The 15,915-nt window shown below is 36.7% G+C and overlaps 1 protein-coding gene across 1 annotated transcript; it reads left to right on the forward strand.

The window, feature by feature from the left end:
- The first annotated feature begins 1,204 nt into the window (after nucleotides 1-1,204).
- LOC137726229 (PHD finger-containing protein 1-like) lies at nucleotides 1,205-6,509 on the forward strand. Its single transcript, XM_068465122.1, has 6 exons — nucleotides 1,205-1,418; nucleotides 4,595-4,680; nucleotides 4,969-5,466; nucleotides 5,568-5,789; nucleotides 5,899-6,023; nucleotides 6,150-6,509. The coding sequence occupies exons 1-6, from the start codon at nucleotides 1,416-1,418 to the stop codon at nucleotides 6,350-6,352; spliced, it is 1,137 nt and encodes a 378-aa protein (XP_068321223.1). The 5' UTR covers nucleotides 1,205-1,415; the 3' UTR covers nucleotides 6,353-6,509.
- Nucleotides 6,510-15,915: the final 9,406 nt, after the last annotated feature.

A 15,915-nucleotide genomic window follows, 5' to 3' on the forward strand; every position in this document is an offset into this window, starting at 1 on the left:
AAGAGATCTTATCTTGTCTAATTTCGAACAATGTGCCAATTAGAGAAATAAATCAATGGATGAGATTGGTATAAGATCCAATCCAGTGGTTGTTATGAAATGAAATCTTATCTTGTTTGATTTCGGCGAATGTATTAATCAGACAAATAAATCAACAGATGATATTGTGATAATATAATAAAATCCAATGATTGTTATGAAATAAAATCTTATATTGTATGATTTCATAGAAACAAACAACAGATGAGATTGAGGCAAGAGAATCAGACTCAACGGTGCATAAGTAATGAAATCTAACTTTGTCAGAAAGTAAGATAAAATTTAAGATATCACGTTCAAAAATCAACTTAAAAAAAGTTAAGACAAAAATAAATTTACCATGTAATTAAATTACTATATAAATAAATTTATAGAGCCGGAAAGTTATATAGTCTCTTCATAGATCCGCACTTGGATGGATGTAGCCCCATTCTTTGACCAATTGAAACTGAAAACTTTCATTAAAATTACAAATATAGTAACCTCAAAAGAGGATAAAGCCCCATTAAAAATGCTCTCTTAGAGACGCTCTAGTGCCATGAAGGTCTTTCTCCTCGATAGGGAATTGAATTACCCTTGGGTTTGTGAATGCAAAGTGAGCCTGGGACGGCAATGTTCTGCATTATCAGTTAGGTAACACGTATACTCAAGTTCTCATGCCATGTGGTGTCTCACATAAACGACTTCTTCCCTTGCGTGTGCACCCACGACTCAAACGGCATGCCGTATAGCGGTTTAACTTCCAATCCACCGTTATTTTCCGTTACTTCCCAATTACACCAGTTCCCAACCCCAACCCCCACCCCCCCCCCCCTAACTTCCAATCCACCGCTATTTTCCGTTGCTTTCTGTTGCTTCCCAATTACACCAGTTCCCAACCCCCACCCCCTCCTTCTTTTTTTTTTTTTTTTTTTTTTCTTTTAGGAAAACTAATGGAAATGGTTTGAAAATTTTGAGTTTTAATTATAAGAACAAAATAAAGGGTAAAATGAATAGTACCATGTTTAACTTTTTAGTGTACAAATATGGTTTTTCGTTAAAGTGAACAGTATCGCGGGCTTTTTGTTAAATTTTTTTTTTGTTCCCTTCATTTGTTTTTTTAATTTCCCCACAAAATAAATATTTCTAATTTTAAAATAGGAAGATCTTCGGGTTCCACATTTTACTCCGTTTTCACCTTTTCTTCAGATTTTCCCTAATATCTTTTGACGATTTTGTATTCATTCTTTCACCCAAAGAAAGATGGCCCCCTTGAAACCCTAATTTCCTCACATTCTCGCTCTGATTTGCCCAGAAAAACTCTCGCATTGCAGTCAATTTTCTGAAAATTGAGGTGCTTCAACTTGCATGAAGGACTCCTGAGCTACTGGCCAACTATGGTATGTTTACCCAATTCCCAGTTCAATTTTCTTGCCTTTTTCCAATTGAATTTTGTAATTTTTTTGTTATCTTTTCGAATTTTGGTTTTTGAAAGTTTGGATCTGCTAATTAGACTTGCATGGGTCTAGGTAAGTTAGTAGGAACTGTCTGGTGGGGTTTTTAAGCATGTGAAGTGTTTGAGGGAGTAGAATTATGGAACTTTAGGGCAGGAAGAAGTGTGTTTAAGTAAATTTTTTAAGAGTGAAGTGGTGGGTGTTCTGGGTTTTTGCCATTAGGAAAGGGAAAACTCTTTAGCCTTTGAACTTTGTTGATTGGTCTACTCCTTTTAGTTTTGTGGCCATAAAGATGTCGGTTTTACCGGGAAAGCAGTAGATTTGACATATGTTATGCTGGGTTTTAGTGATGAGGGCATTCATCTATGGTTCATTACGTTAATTTTATTGATTTGACTGTGTAAAGAAGTGTATAAGTTTATGTCATATCTGCAGTGTATGCATGTGCTATACCATTTTTTCGTTTTCAGTTTGAAACTAATTGATTTTTTCCGAAACTTACAAGAGAGTAACGAATTTTGTGAGTATATTCGCCAGGAAGATGATGGTACTTGATCCTTAGAGAAAAACTTCAAACCAAATAGTTTGAAAAGGAAAGAACCCATCTGACTTGGTAATGGAGCAAGGATTTCACTACTGTGAATCAATCAGAGCATGACAAGTGGATAAACAATTTTTTCTTTTTTCCTTGAATTGAGCACTTGAAGTGTTTTTGTAAAAAACTTAGAGTTGTCATGGTGTTTTGTTCTATGTTTGAATGAGGGACAAACTTAAATGCAGTATCAGAACACTACTGATGAACTACTAAAGCCCTACAGATGCAGTAGAAAGACACGCAAGAAAGGACTTTCAAGGTGTTGAAAGTTCTCTCAAATGTATTGCATCTAGTCATTTTTGTAGTGCATTTCTGAAAGGGCTAACCTAGGTTTCATGGCTTTAAACACCATCATCCAAATGCAGTTTCTTTTCATAAAATATAAATAAATAAATAAATCATCCAAATGTAGTGTTTACCCTATGTTTGGATGAGGGACCTTAAAATTCCATGGGTCTTAAACTAAATTTGTTAGAAGTTCTTTACAACAGTGAGATAGGGACTTGAAAATGATTACAGGCAATCCCTTGTTTAGTGTCTTTATTAGTTCATTTATGATGTTTATGTAGTACACTTTTAACATTAAGTCCAAATTTCCTTGATACTTTAAAAGTCCTCACCCAAATGTAGGGTTAGAATATTTTCTATGCAAACCACCATACTCAAAAGTCTCATGTAATAACTCCAGAGTTCTGAGTGTTTGGATATCACTTTGCTGTGAGCCTTGCTTTCCATTGTAAGCTATTATTTTAATTGCTGTTTCGGTAATCCACAATTTATACTTCTTATACCTGCTACCAGGTTTATTAACCAGAATCATAGTACTTTTACTCTGTGTGTGTGTTCTAATGAGAATCAAAGACTTAAAAAGCCAAGGAAGTACAATGTTGAGTCCAGTCAAGCGCAATGTTGTAAAAAGCCAAGAACCATAGTACTTTTCTAGTTGTCAATACTCAGTAGGCAATTATGAACCAATATTTTGTGTTTTTCTTACTAAACTTGTAATTCTCCTTTATCTGTTTTTGTTCCCTAACAGCCCATGGTGATGCTATAGTCCATCAAAAAACAAAAGAAGAAATTATGATGCTATAGGAATGTCACTGTTTGTGCATTTTCGCTATGACAATGTCACTGTTCGTGCATTTACGCTATCACTCATTTATATATTATTAAGCAGCTTTGAATTGGCTTTGTGTTTTCGGTCTCCATTGTATTCATGCAGATTGTGCCTGATAGGGTTAATCAATTGGAAATCATAATTTATAATATATTATTATTAATTCTTTTGCTGTCCAACCCATCAAATCTCAAAATCTGGCGACCTAAGTTCTTTTAAGAATAAATAATAAATTAAGATAGCTATTCCTTTTGAACTTTCCTGTTTTCATCCTTCTGTGAGAGGATTTATCTAATATGATGAAAGATGTAACATCAGTGGCTTCTCATTTTTAGTGATTCAAACATTGTTTTAATCATGTTGTCGCACTCCTAAATTTTTTATAACTTAAGTAATATATAGAAAAAATTTATGAGTTTTAAGACGCATATATCATATAATGTCTACATTAGCACTAATATGCATGAAGAGTGAAGATTTTGGATACTGATGGTTAATCCAATTTACAATATACATACCTCTACTCTTGTGTCCTAATTTATCACTTTTGTCTGTTCTTCGTAGTTGTACCTTCCTCAGTTAGACTGCATAACTTGAATTATGTCTACGGGTGTTTGAGAATGACCCTTTTTTGGAATTTAGAGAGAGAGAAAGGGGGGGGGGGGGGGGATAAAGAATAAAACAAAACCATGATTCATTTTAATGCTCATTTTCTTTGATGTATGTTTGCTTAATATCATTTCAACTCAATTCTTACATTAAAGACTTATGATTTCATATACACTTTTCTTTTGTATGTGTTTGGGTGAGGTTTTTGTTTGTGTGTATGTGTGTGTCATTAATTAGGCAGCTCTCATTAGTTTCTGCACACAATCTGAAATATATCTTGATTGATACCTCAAGAAACTAAATTTTATTATTTCACTTTCTAATGCTAACTCATTTGGTTGACTGCTTTTATCAGGTTTGATATTTCTAATTGCCGGGGGTGATATATTTAACATTTAGAATTCAGAATCTTATAATGTATTCCAATTTGTATACCATACAAATGGGTTATTGGTGTAGCAGTTGTTATCGGGGCTGTAAAGTAAATGTTCGTAATGCTAATCTTTGTCTAGATGTCAAGGTTTGCGGAATAACTCCTTTTTGGCAGACTCAAAAGATTAAGGGCGAATGGTACATGTGTCTTTTTGTAACTTTGGATTGTTCATATGATTAAGGGTTGAATGAGTGAGATTTATTGTTTACATCCACATCATTTATACATTAAGCTGTAAATATACATTTATTTTGGGCTGTGGGACTTCTGACTGTTTCCGTAATTGGGGTTGATTTGTTATTTTGTTCCTATTTATTTATAAATAGGGCAGAATAATGCTAACATTGATTCTGATGTACTGGTTGCAGGTGACTGTGTGTCAAACGTGTGGCGACAGAGGTATCGAAGATGCTTTGCTTTTCTGTGACAAGTGCCAAAATTATGCTCTTCATCGGTATAACTTGTTTCCATTGTGCTTTCGTATTCTCAGTCCCTGGAAAAAGATGTGAAAATACTGTTGTTTATGCATCACATTATCCTAAAAGAAATGCTCAGTTCCTGGTTATTAAAGTTTGGGTCAGTCCGTAGAGTTGTTGCTGAAGTTGAAGTTGGATTAGTTCTTGAAATCATATGTACAGTTATAAGAACACACAAAGTGGCCTACTTCGAATTCTCAATATTTTTTCAATTGATTCGACATTGTTCAAATGACTTACTCTCTACTTTTATTTCTGTTTTCCAGTTATTGCCTTAATGTACCAGCAGAAAATATTTTTGATGAAGATCTGACTTGGCTTTGTGAGGATTGTGATCCAAAGATTGTAAAGCCCTGTAGAATTGATAAATCAGTAAGATCAATGGAAATTTGTCTTAACAAGAAGTTCCAGAAGAGGAGGAAGAAGAAGAGTAAAAGAAAGACTTTACCTATATACGGGGCTAAAAAGAAGGTGCGGAAATGTGCAGGGGCGAACATGAAGGTGCAGATATGTGAAGGGGCTAACAGGAAGGCGCAGATACATGAAGGTAGTCCCTCTGAACATGAGGCCGAGGGTAGTAATGATTGTGATAATGGTCAGAAGCTTGGTAGTCAGTGCGATGAGGTTCATGAGGATCAACTGATTTCCTCGAATGACGTTGCCAAATCTGTAGAAGCCTCTCTAGTTACTACTTCTGACCCTTTAAATACCTCAGAAATAATTTGTTATGTTGCTGCACAGCCTATTATTGATCCAATCTGGAGGTAAAACTTTCTAGCTTTCCAACTCTATTGAGTTTATGGTGAATGTGTACAAGCACACCTAGTGCAGGGTATAACTGGGAGATGGTTTGTCTAAATGACAGAGGAAGCCTCAGCATATTCAACAAAGACTTCAACATTGTTAGTGGACTTGTAGCCCATCTCTCTAGCTTAGCCTGTCCAAAGGTACGTGAGGAGGCAGAATTGCTACCGTTACTGCTTTTTCCAGAATTGGTTAATAGAACAGATGTGTGGCCCAAAGCTTTTGAGAAGTGCGGACCTAACGATCAGAGTATTGCTCTTTATTTCTTTTCTGATAACGAAAGGTGATAAATTTGACTCTTGTTTCTTGTTTCCATCTACTTTCCATGTATGGATTGGATTTCTTAAAAGCTGATGTTCCTCTTCTTTTCTCTTCGTTTTTTTTGGGTACAGAGATGAGAAGGATTTTGACACCATGGTGGCTAGCATGATCCAGGATGATCTAGCTATGAGAGCTGTGCTGGACGATGCTGAGCTCTTAGTTTTCACGTCAGTCATACTGCCAGAGCAGTATCGGAGTGAGTTCTGAAATTTCTACTAGTTTGTAGCTTTTCTACTTCCTTTCCTTTCATTAGTAAAGAAAGAAAAATCTGTATAGCTCGTCTGGAAAAGCGAATAACATGATTGCATTTACTGGGTTGCAGGATTTCAGGCAAAGTTTTATTTGTGGGGAGTATTTAGGGCAAAGCAATTTCCGCAGTTAACAAATAATAACGTCGGGGCCGGGGAGAATGACGTTGCAAAGCCGTTAACCTGTTATGGGCAGAGTCCAGTTAGTACGTTGAGCAACGATGTAGAAATTACTTGTGCTGCTGTACCTCTTAATTCCTATTGTGATTGTTTGTAATCAAACCCTGTATATTATGTTTAGTTTAACCTCAAGATGTTCATAATTTTAGTGATGCATGGATGTAGTTTTTTAAGTGCTAGACTTGTTGTCCTGCCTTTTATGTTTAGGGCAGCTTTGTTCCTGATGGATAATAATTAATTGAGAAATTTGCACATATACCACGTGGATTTTTAGGCACGTGTGCAAATACCACCCGAACTAAATTTTTTTCACAATTTACCACCGAAACTTCAATTTGTAGCAAAGTTTGGGTGGCCTCCACATAATGCACATCAACATTTGAAAGTTTAAAACCTTCCAATGAATTGATATTGTACTGTTGGTTTTTGGTTTTACGCTCGGCATCAAAACAAAAAATGAAGGGTGATGCTTTTCACACAATCTTTTTAATGTTTTGGCTGTCAGATTAAATGAATTAAAAATGATCGAATGACATAAATTAATAAGTTGTATGTGAGAAGTAAAAATAGGTATGTGGATAATTTCACTGAAAAAGAAAGGTTAAAATTTAACTATTCATTCATTTCTCATAAAATGTTTACAGACAACGACGTAAATGGGCTTCACCCCACAAGAAAACCCTCCAATGTGGTTAAAATAAAGAGGTCCAAGAGTGGCCGGAAAAGGTGAAAAAAAACTTTAGAAACCGAAATGAAGGATGACCTGCCACAACTGTCAAGGAGAGAAATTTACATGTCGTCATGTCATTTCTCTCTCTCTCTCCCTCTCTCCCAGCACGGTATGAAAAGAAAAGGGGAATGCCGACTGCGAAATTATGGGGATAATTGATGAATGAAAAATTGTCAAAGACATAAAGTTATGGTTTGTTGCCAGTCCTTTTCAGCATGTTATAAACGTACCAAAATATTATTGTTATCGTTTTCATTTCTCATAGTATGCGCAACTACAAGGAAAAAGGACCTAAGGGTCAAGGTTGTGTATCATTTGTCATACCACACTTGTAGATGAAACAATTGTTTTCTAGCGTGCTCGTATCTTGCATTATTTTCAATACTAGTTACTTGCCCTATTCCTGCTTGTTAATCATTTTAAATACTTATCTTTTTGCTTACTACGACATCAGGCCGTAAAGGTGCGTATCGTGAAGAGTTGTCATTTTCTTTAGGTACCACGTTTATGAAGAAGGAACTTAATTTGCAATTACTGATGGGCAAAAGAGTGCCTACTACAATCGTCATCACCATAATCACTGCTACCACCACTAGTCCCTAACACCCAATAGATAGTTGAGCATCTCATTGCCCCATTCCTATTTACAAACTTGGGGCCTCTTTTAACATTTTGGAAAGATAAATATCGCTATATCAATAAATAATCGGTAGTACAATATTGAAGTCTAAAATCAATATCATTTTAACTTAACGTAGTAGATTGTGAAACTGTCATTATTTCAAGTCGATAAATATATTACATTAGTTAACAATTAGATTGTTTCTCATCTATGTTGAAACAAATAGTATCCCTCCTTCATATATAGTTATATAACTTGCACGTATCTGTAATCCAGCCAGTTGAAGCCGACATAAGTCCAACTTTTCTTTTAATAATCAATGTTACAGAGTGACCTTTTGCGGAATAATCTTCCCTTAATTATGTGCACTTAATTCTTAACCAATCCAAGCTTTGTTATCCCATACTTACATAATATAAAATTATTAAATATAAAGGTACCAAGCACGCAAATGAATATGTTGACTTTGAGGCCAACAATAATGTCTCATTAAGCACCAGATAATAATTAACAGCAATACTTAATCCTAGTCTTCTAGAGGGAAGGGATAATAAAGAGCAAGTGAAGGAGTTTTACTTTTACGAGTCAAAGAGCAAAGCTAGGAAAGTTCTTTGATTAACTTACAAAGTTATTAATTAGTTAAAGTAAAATTAATTTGTAAGAATTCAGTTAACCACGAACACATGCGCATACACAGATATATCAAGGTTCTAAAAAACGTTAGGCGCTAGTTGGACGGCGGGTTGGCGCCTAGGTTTGTGTAGGCGGATTTAGGTAAATTTCTTGTCTATCTTGTAAATAAGTGCATATTGACACTTACAAAAAAAATTATATTTGTATGAAATTCATGGATAAGATAATAAAAGAATGATAAAATACAAAAAAAGTATCTAACAAATCCAAAATTTAAAAACACATTAAACATATATACAATATAACTTAAGACATTTTGACTAATTATATCTAATATTTTTTTATAATAAAAGTAAAAATCCCACGTAGTGGGTTGGGTAGTTCATAATAAATAGAAAATTCTGATGTCAATATGGGTGGTTCATAATAATTTACAAAATATAAAGCAAGCAATTTGATGCTAGCTGTCCAAATTTGATTGGAGAGAAACTAAGAAAAAAAAATTAAATAAGAAAAGTATGTAGAGTGGTCACGTGGTGTGAAAGGATGAGAGAGAAAGTCATCGTCTTTGTCTTTTCCTCTTTGCCAAACCGAGAACCAGAAGAAACCCAGAAAGGCAAGAATGCAGATCAGATCTGCATTCTTGAAAACATAACAAAACTAAAATTCCTGGACCGCCTAGGCCACTCAGTCGCCCACTAGGCCGCCTAGGCCATCTCAGCAGCCGTCTAATCCCTGTCCCGATTTTGCGTTAATCCCCGCAGCCGGCCATCGCCCAACGTCTAGGCGGCCGTCTAGACCGATTTTTAGAACACTGAGACATATAATATATACATATACATATATATATATATATATTATATGTGTGTGTGTGTGTGTGTGTGGTGGAGTTGGAGAGTCATGGACCACTCGTGTCGTGGAGTATACAAATTAGTGCTGGAGTTTTGAGGAGTTTGTAAAAGTCAAGGTTGAAGTAATTAAAGCTCAATCCAGAAGGCATTTTATTGCTGGTACTAGGGCTGGGTTCAGTTCAAAACGGTTCGGTTTTTTGCCAAAACCAAAACTGAACCAAAATTTCGGTTCGGTTCGATTTTTTTCGGTTTCGGTTTTTTCCGGTTCGGTTTTGGTTTTTTTTAGTTTTTTATTTTTATTTTTAAATGATGTAAATGGAAGGAACCTACCTATCAACCTCCCAGTTCTCATATATCAGACAATTGAGAGCCTCAAAATCCTGAGTATATTCAAGTAATTCGACTACTTGTGATCAAGCAGAACGAATTCAAATTTTCAAAAGTTAAGCGAATACATAAACACATATTCTTCAAGGAAATGTACATCGCCAGGATTAAAAATTCAAAAACTTTAAAATTTACAAAATCATGAAATAACTCAACAAATTAACTGGTCGATGCAAATCGAAAAAAAAGAAGCAATTGGGTTCTTCTAAATACCATAATTGGACTTCAATAGCGCATGCCCAGTGCCCACATTCAAATTCATAGTCAAGTCCACAATAGATCTAGAAAATTCTGAAACATGTTCAGAGAAAAATACAAACTTTTTCACCTTAAATTACATAAATTTCAAATGGGTAACCATACAATTAAAAACCTATGAACTGACAAATAAATAAAACCACAACCTTTGTTGCAGCGATATCGCCATGATCGTCGCAAGCTCTTTCAATTCCTCTTTTCGTCGAATCTCGAAAAGGGCAAGGGAAAATCATGGTTTGGAAGAAGGAATCCGCGAGGAGGACATGAGAAGATTGGAAAGAGAGTGATTTGGAGGAAGAGAGGAAGGAGAGGGAAAGGGAGGGGGAGAGAGAGAGAGAGAGAGAGAGGAAGCAAAGGCAAAGAGGAAGCAGCGGACGGAACAGAGAGGTGTTTGAGATCGGAAATGAAATGGAAGTGAGACGGCTAGGGTTTCTAAAGTTAAGAAATTTTATAAAGCATTAAACATAAGAAACCTATAAATAAATTACGGGTACAATTATAACAACACAGCCTACAGTCAAGTTGGCTTGCAACAACCAACCCCAACCCGTAGGGAAAGGGTTCAAACCCTGACGGCAACATGTATTTTTTTGTATTTATATATGATTTTTTTTTCGGTCCGGTTCGGTTCGGTTTGGTAGTTTTGGTTCGGTTTTTTTTATTTGGTTTTTTTTCGACCTCGATTCGGTTTGGTTTTCGGTTTTTTTCGATTTTCGGTTTTTTGAACCCACCCCTAACTGGTACTTAGCAGGGCTAGCCTGGCTGACCATTAACTATTTTGTTCGGGTCCAGCCGGTAGATTTAAAGAAAGATGAATTGGCTATATAACATGTTACATTTTATTTTTCCAATTGGATAACTTGGGCATAATCCCCATGCATGCATGAATGCAAAATTGCAATTTTTTGAAAGTTCCAAAACTCTATAATACTAATTAGTTTCTGTTTCGTAATAAAAAGTCAACATTACTTTGTTGGATCGTGAACAGCAGCTCTCTATAAGTTTAGATTCTGCAAGATTGGAAATTTTATAGTCCAAGTTGGTAAATACACAAGTGATAAGATTCAACTGGCGTCATTTGTGTAAAATGCACTAATGATATATTATCCATAATTAATATAAAGGTACCTCCAGCTACGTAGCTTAATTTTTTTCGTTGAATTAATAACTAATGTTAGGAGCAAAAAAATAATATAAAAAAAAAAAGAGGAATTATGCTTAATGTGTTGTAAACTTCTAGTTTAAGTGTGATTGTATAAATCCTAGATTAGATTTGATTCTAATTATTCTTTCCTATATTGACTTGTATTCCTTGGGGATCAAAGATTTCTTCTCTCCCTTATTACTACAAATAAAGGCACATCGTAAGGGAAGTAACATATATTCCTTTACACAACCTACAAACACATCTCTCTCTATATTTCATCTCGTGCCGCCAGCCCTCTACCCCTATTAGTTAAATATAGGCCACAACACGTTATCAGCACGATCTTACCACTGCGCTTAGGAATCTAATGTAGAAGCTTTCTACATCAAACCAGTTCATCCATATCATCACACAATCATGATCTTCCAAAACAGCGGTTTTTATCTCGATCTCTTTGCAGCCCTGATAGCATGAACATTCACCATAATGCATGGCCTAACTTTATGTTTTTTGAATTTTAGATTCTACATAAATTGTATATGCATTATATTCATAATTGTTGAATTATGTGAATTTGATATTGCCATGAATTGCATCAAATATAAGCTCATGCATTAAATTATTTGAATATATATATGCATTGAATTAATTGAAAAAAAATTAAAACATGATTCATCTAGGGTTCTTCGAACATAGGACCCGAGCCAACCCCGTGGAGCATGAAGCTCCACCCCCATGTTTGAACCAAAATGACGCCGTCCCTGGCATTGTCCCAAAACCCAGAAAACCCCTACTCGCTGTCCTTTTAAAGGGCAACCATGACATGCAGTTGTGTTCTTGGGCCTTGTTTATCGTCTTAGACGACGATTGAATGGAATTTGGACGACGATTGTATGGAATTCCAGAAGAATTCCTTCGAATTTTTTTCTTTCGAAACTTTGGTTCCACATCCCTCGATCGAGAAACCCTTTCTCCGTCACTTGGATTTATACTTATCAAACTCACGGACCTGCACCATGGTTTTTAACCTAGAACTCAACCACTAGCAGTGGTGGCGCCAGTGTTCTTCTCTGGTGAAGCAACCCAGCACACACTAGGGTGTTTTGGACACCAAAACCCAAAGCCCATAATGGGCTGGCCTGTTTAGCCTGCGAAAAAAAAAGGGATTTTTTTTTTAATTGGGCTCGCTTAAAGCGGCCTAACACCATGGCTCGGCCCAACACGTGACACCAGCTTGAGGGCTACGGTATCCCACATGTCTGCGATGCACCAAATCCCAGCTTGCAGCTGGTGCATCAGTGCACCTGCACCGCACCGCACCTGATCAGCACCCAGTTTGGGCTTATGTTTTGGGCCCGGCCTTCTTGCAACCTGTTTGCTGCTACTAGGCTTGTAGCCCAACAATTTTATTTAGGGCATGATTAGCCTGTGTCCACCTTAGTCTAATTTTTGGGTATGGGCCACACAATACAAATTTGATAAGCACACCCGTGGGCTTTGGCCCATTATTTTGAGCCCCCAGTTTAATTGTTTATGTTTTTTAGACAATTTGGGTTTTATAATATTTTCACCCACACTTTAAATTTGGCCCGAAGTTTAATAATTAATTCAATTATAGACTTGAAGTTCTATTTGCATATTTTCTTGTTGCACATTTCTGTATATATAGTTATGTTTGTCTGCAGGAACATATGAACCTAAAGTTCATATTTATTTCGAAACCTGAAGTTTCTATAAACATGCCTTGTTTGAACATCTGAAATTTTCCTTAAAAACATCACCCATGAAAACCCGAAGTTTTTTCATGCAAATTTCAACCAATACATGTCTATTATAACTTGAATGTTCTACTCATATGTGAATGGATTGATTTTTTCTCCATTACACTAACCACATCTTGTCCATCCATTTTGTGATAGGAACATATCGAATTTAAACGAACTCGACTTTACTGCTTTGGAAATCTCTGGAAGGAACTACCTCAAGTGGGTCCAAGATGTGAAGCTCCACCTCACTACAAAGAATTTGCTTCCTTCCATTGAAGATGAGACGAACAACCCGGTTGGCGAAGCTGAGAAAACCACTGCCATGATCTTCATTCAAAGACATTTATAATGCCCTACAAACCGAGTACCTTGCTGAGGAGGATCCACGAGCACTCTGGATCTCTTTGGCTGATTGTTTTGATCACCAAAATGACATTTTCGTGCCTGAAGTAAGACATGATTGGCAGCATTTGTGCTTCCAGACTTTAAGTCTGTGAATGAATATAATTCTGAAGTTTGTCGAATCGGATCACCTTTCAAGTTCTGTAATGAGACCTTAACCGAAGAAGATCTTCTGGATAATACATATTCAACCTTTTCTGCCATTAATATTGTCCTGTAGCAACAATATAGGGCTCAAAAGTTCACTAAGTTTTTGGATTTGATCTCTGTTGTACTTCTTGCTGAAAAGCAGAATCAGTTGTTGATGAAGAATAATCAAGCTTTACCTATTAGGGCGACTGTTGTGCCTAAAGCACATTATAGCATAAAAAACGCCAAAATAGGCGTGGTAGGGGCAACCATAAGCCACCCCGTCATGGTCAACAGAGCCAAGGCCCATTTAAGGGAGGAAATAGAGCCCAGAAGTGCCCTAACTTCGCTCCCAAGCCCCTAAACTTCAAGAATAAGGGCAAAGCACCTGAAACCATAGATGTGGACATGTGCTCTCACTATGGTTCAAAGAACCATTGGTCCCATGTTTGCCGAGCTCCCTAGAAGGTTGTAACTGAGTATCATTCTCGTCATAAGAAGTTTGAATTAAACTTTATGCAAGTAGATGAACCAGAAAGTACTAAGATACAGGTTTCTGACTTTCAAGAGGCCATTACCCTTATGGAAGATTAGAATCTTAGACATAAACTATTTTTTTAGCTGAAATTTAGACAATGGGGCCAAATTCCACCTGGTGGCCGAACCCCCCTTGTTTTTTGGTTAAATTTTGAACAATTTTCCTTTATGTTTGGATTATTTGTTGGTGATTTGTTTTTTTGGATATTAAGTTTTAATTAATTACCATCGTGAATACTTAAATTATTTTGAATAGATATTTGTTTTAAAAACTTTTATGCATGTGACCAAATCAAATTAATTTTCATTCTAGGTATGACTAGTGGGGAAGTTAGTTGTCAAATAGTGCAACCACGCACATCATTTTGCGTGACCACATCTATTTCACTAACTCCATAACTAAGAATGCACCTCTGACAACCCTCTCAGACCCATCCAACCTTGTCGAAGGATATGGTAAGGCACGTATAATGTTGTCCAATGGTACAATTTTGACCATTGATGAGGCATTTTATTCTCCACGTTCCGAAAGAATGTTGTTGAGTTTCAAGGACATTAGAGATAATAATTACTACACCAAAACCTATGTAGAAAACGAAGGTGAATTTCTATGCATAACTTCCTACGAATATGGCCAGAAGTGTATTCTAGAGAAGATGAAGCGTATCCCGAGTAGTTTGTATACTACGACCATATACCTTATAGAAAGCCACTATGTGGCTGGCTCTACCTTTGGGACTGCGCACGAAATCACACTTTGGCATGATCGTTTGGGACACCCTGGACGAACAACGATGTGCCATATCCTCAAATCATCACACAGGCATCCACTAACCCGAAGTTTAGGTTCAATTCAAGGAATCACATGCTAAACCTGCTCCATGGGAAAGCTTATTATTAAGCCTTCTTATAACAAGATTCGTTCAAATCCTTCTATTTTTTTCTACAAAGGATTCAAAGGGACATTTGTGGATCGACTCACCCTCCATACGGACCATTTAGACATTTTATGATTTTATTTGACACTTCCACACATTGGTTACATGTGTGCTTGTTGTCCACAAGGAATGTTGCATTCTCCAAACTGTTGGCTTCAGTTATCAAGTTCAGGGCTCACCACTTTGATTATCCGATCAAATATATTCGATTGGATAATGCTGGAGAATTCATATTTAAAACTTTTGATGACTATTGCATGTCGGTTGGGATTGAAGTTGAACATCTTGTACCTTATGTTCAAACCTAAAACGGCTTGGCAGAGGCATTCATTAAGTGCTTACAAATGATTACTTGATCGTTGGTCATACGTATCAAGCTCCCGATCGTTGCTTGGGGCCATGCAATATTGCACATAGCCATGTTGGTCCGTCTGAGGCCTGTTGTCAAACCAACCATATAACACCCTTCAGTTGGTTACCGGATATAAACCCGACATATCGCATTTGCACTTTTTTTATTGTGTTGTCTATGTGCTGATTTCACCGCCCTTACGTACAAAAAGGGAGCCTCAGTGAATGATAAGAATCTATGTCCGATATGATTCTCATTCGATCATTCATTACTTAGAACCTTTGACAGACGGTTTGTTTATCGCTCGTTTCGCGGATTGTCACTCTATGAGACAATCTTCTCGTCGTTAGGGAAAGATAAGAACATCAACGTTCCTGAAGAACAACGTGAATTATCGTGGATGACTCCTACTTTGTCTCATTTAGATCCCCACACCGCTTAGTCTGAAACTGAAGTGTAACACATTAGATCTCCAAAGTATAGCTCAAAGCATACCAGATGCTTTCATCGATCTAATGCGAATAACAAGATCACATTTTCCAGTTCGAATGTGCCTGCAAAGATAAATTTACCAAATGTGCAACGGACCTCCTTCCTGGAGGTCCAGGACGCCACTTTGGCCGATCCACGTACATTAGTGGCTAGCCAATCATCTGCCCATACACACAAGCGTGGCAGACTACTTGGTTCAAAGGATTCACTCCCCTAAAATAGGAAACTCATGGCACAGGCACCTGAAGAGCCTACCGTGAATCCGACCGTCGCTTACTCATTCTATCCAACTCATAAGGATATTAAATTACGGAAACGTCCTTGAAGAGATGAATCTATCTTCCGAGAATCGTGAGATTTCAATTTATTATGCTAGCTTAGATGATGTTTGGTGTGGAAATGAGATGATCTTCGAT

Source organism: Pyrus communis, chromosome 2, assembly GCF_963583255.1.
Source record: "Pyrus communis chromosome 2, drPyrComm1.1, whole genome shotgun sequence".
NCBI classification, from domain to species: Eukaryota; Viridiplantae; Streptophyta; class Magnoliopsida; order Rosales; family Rosaceae; genus Pyrus; species Pyrus communis.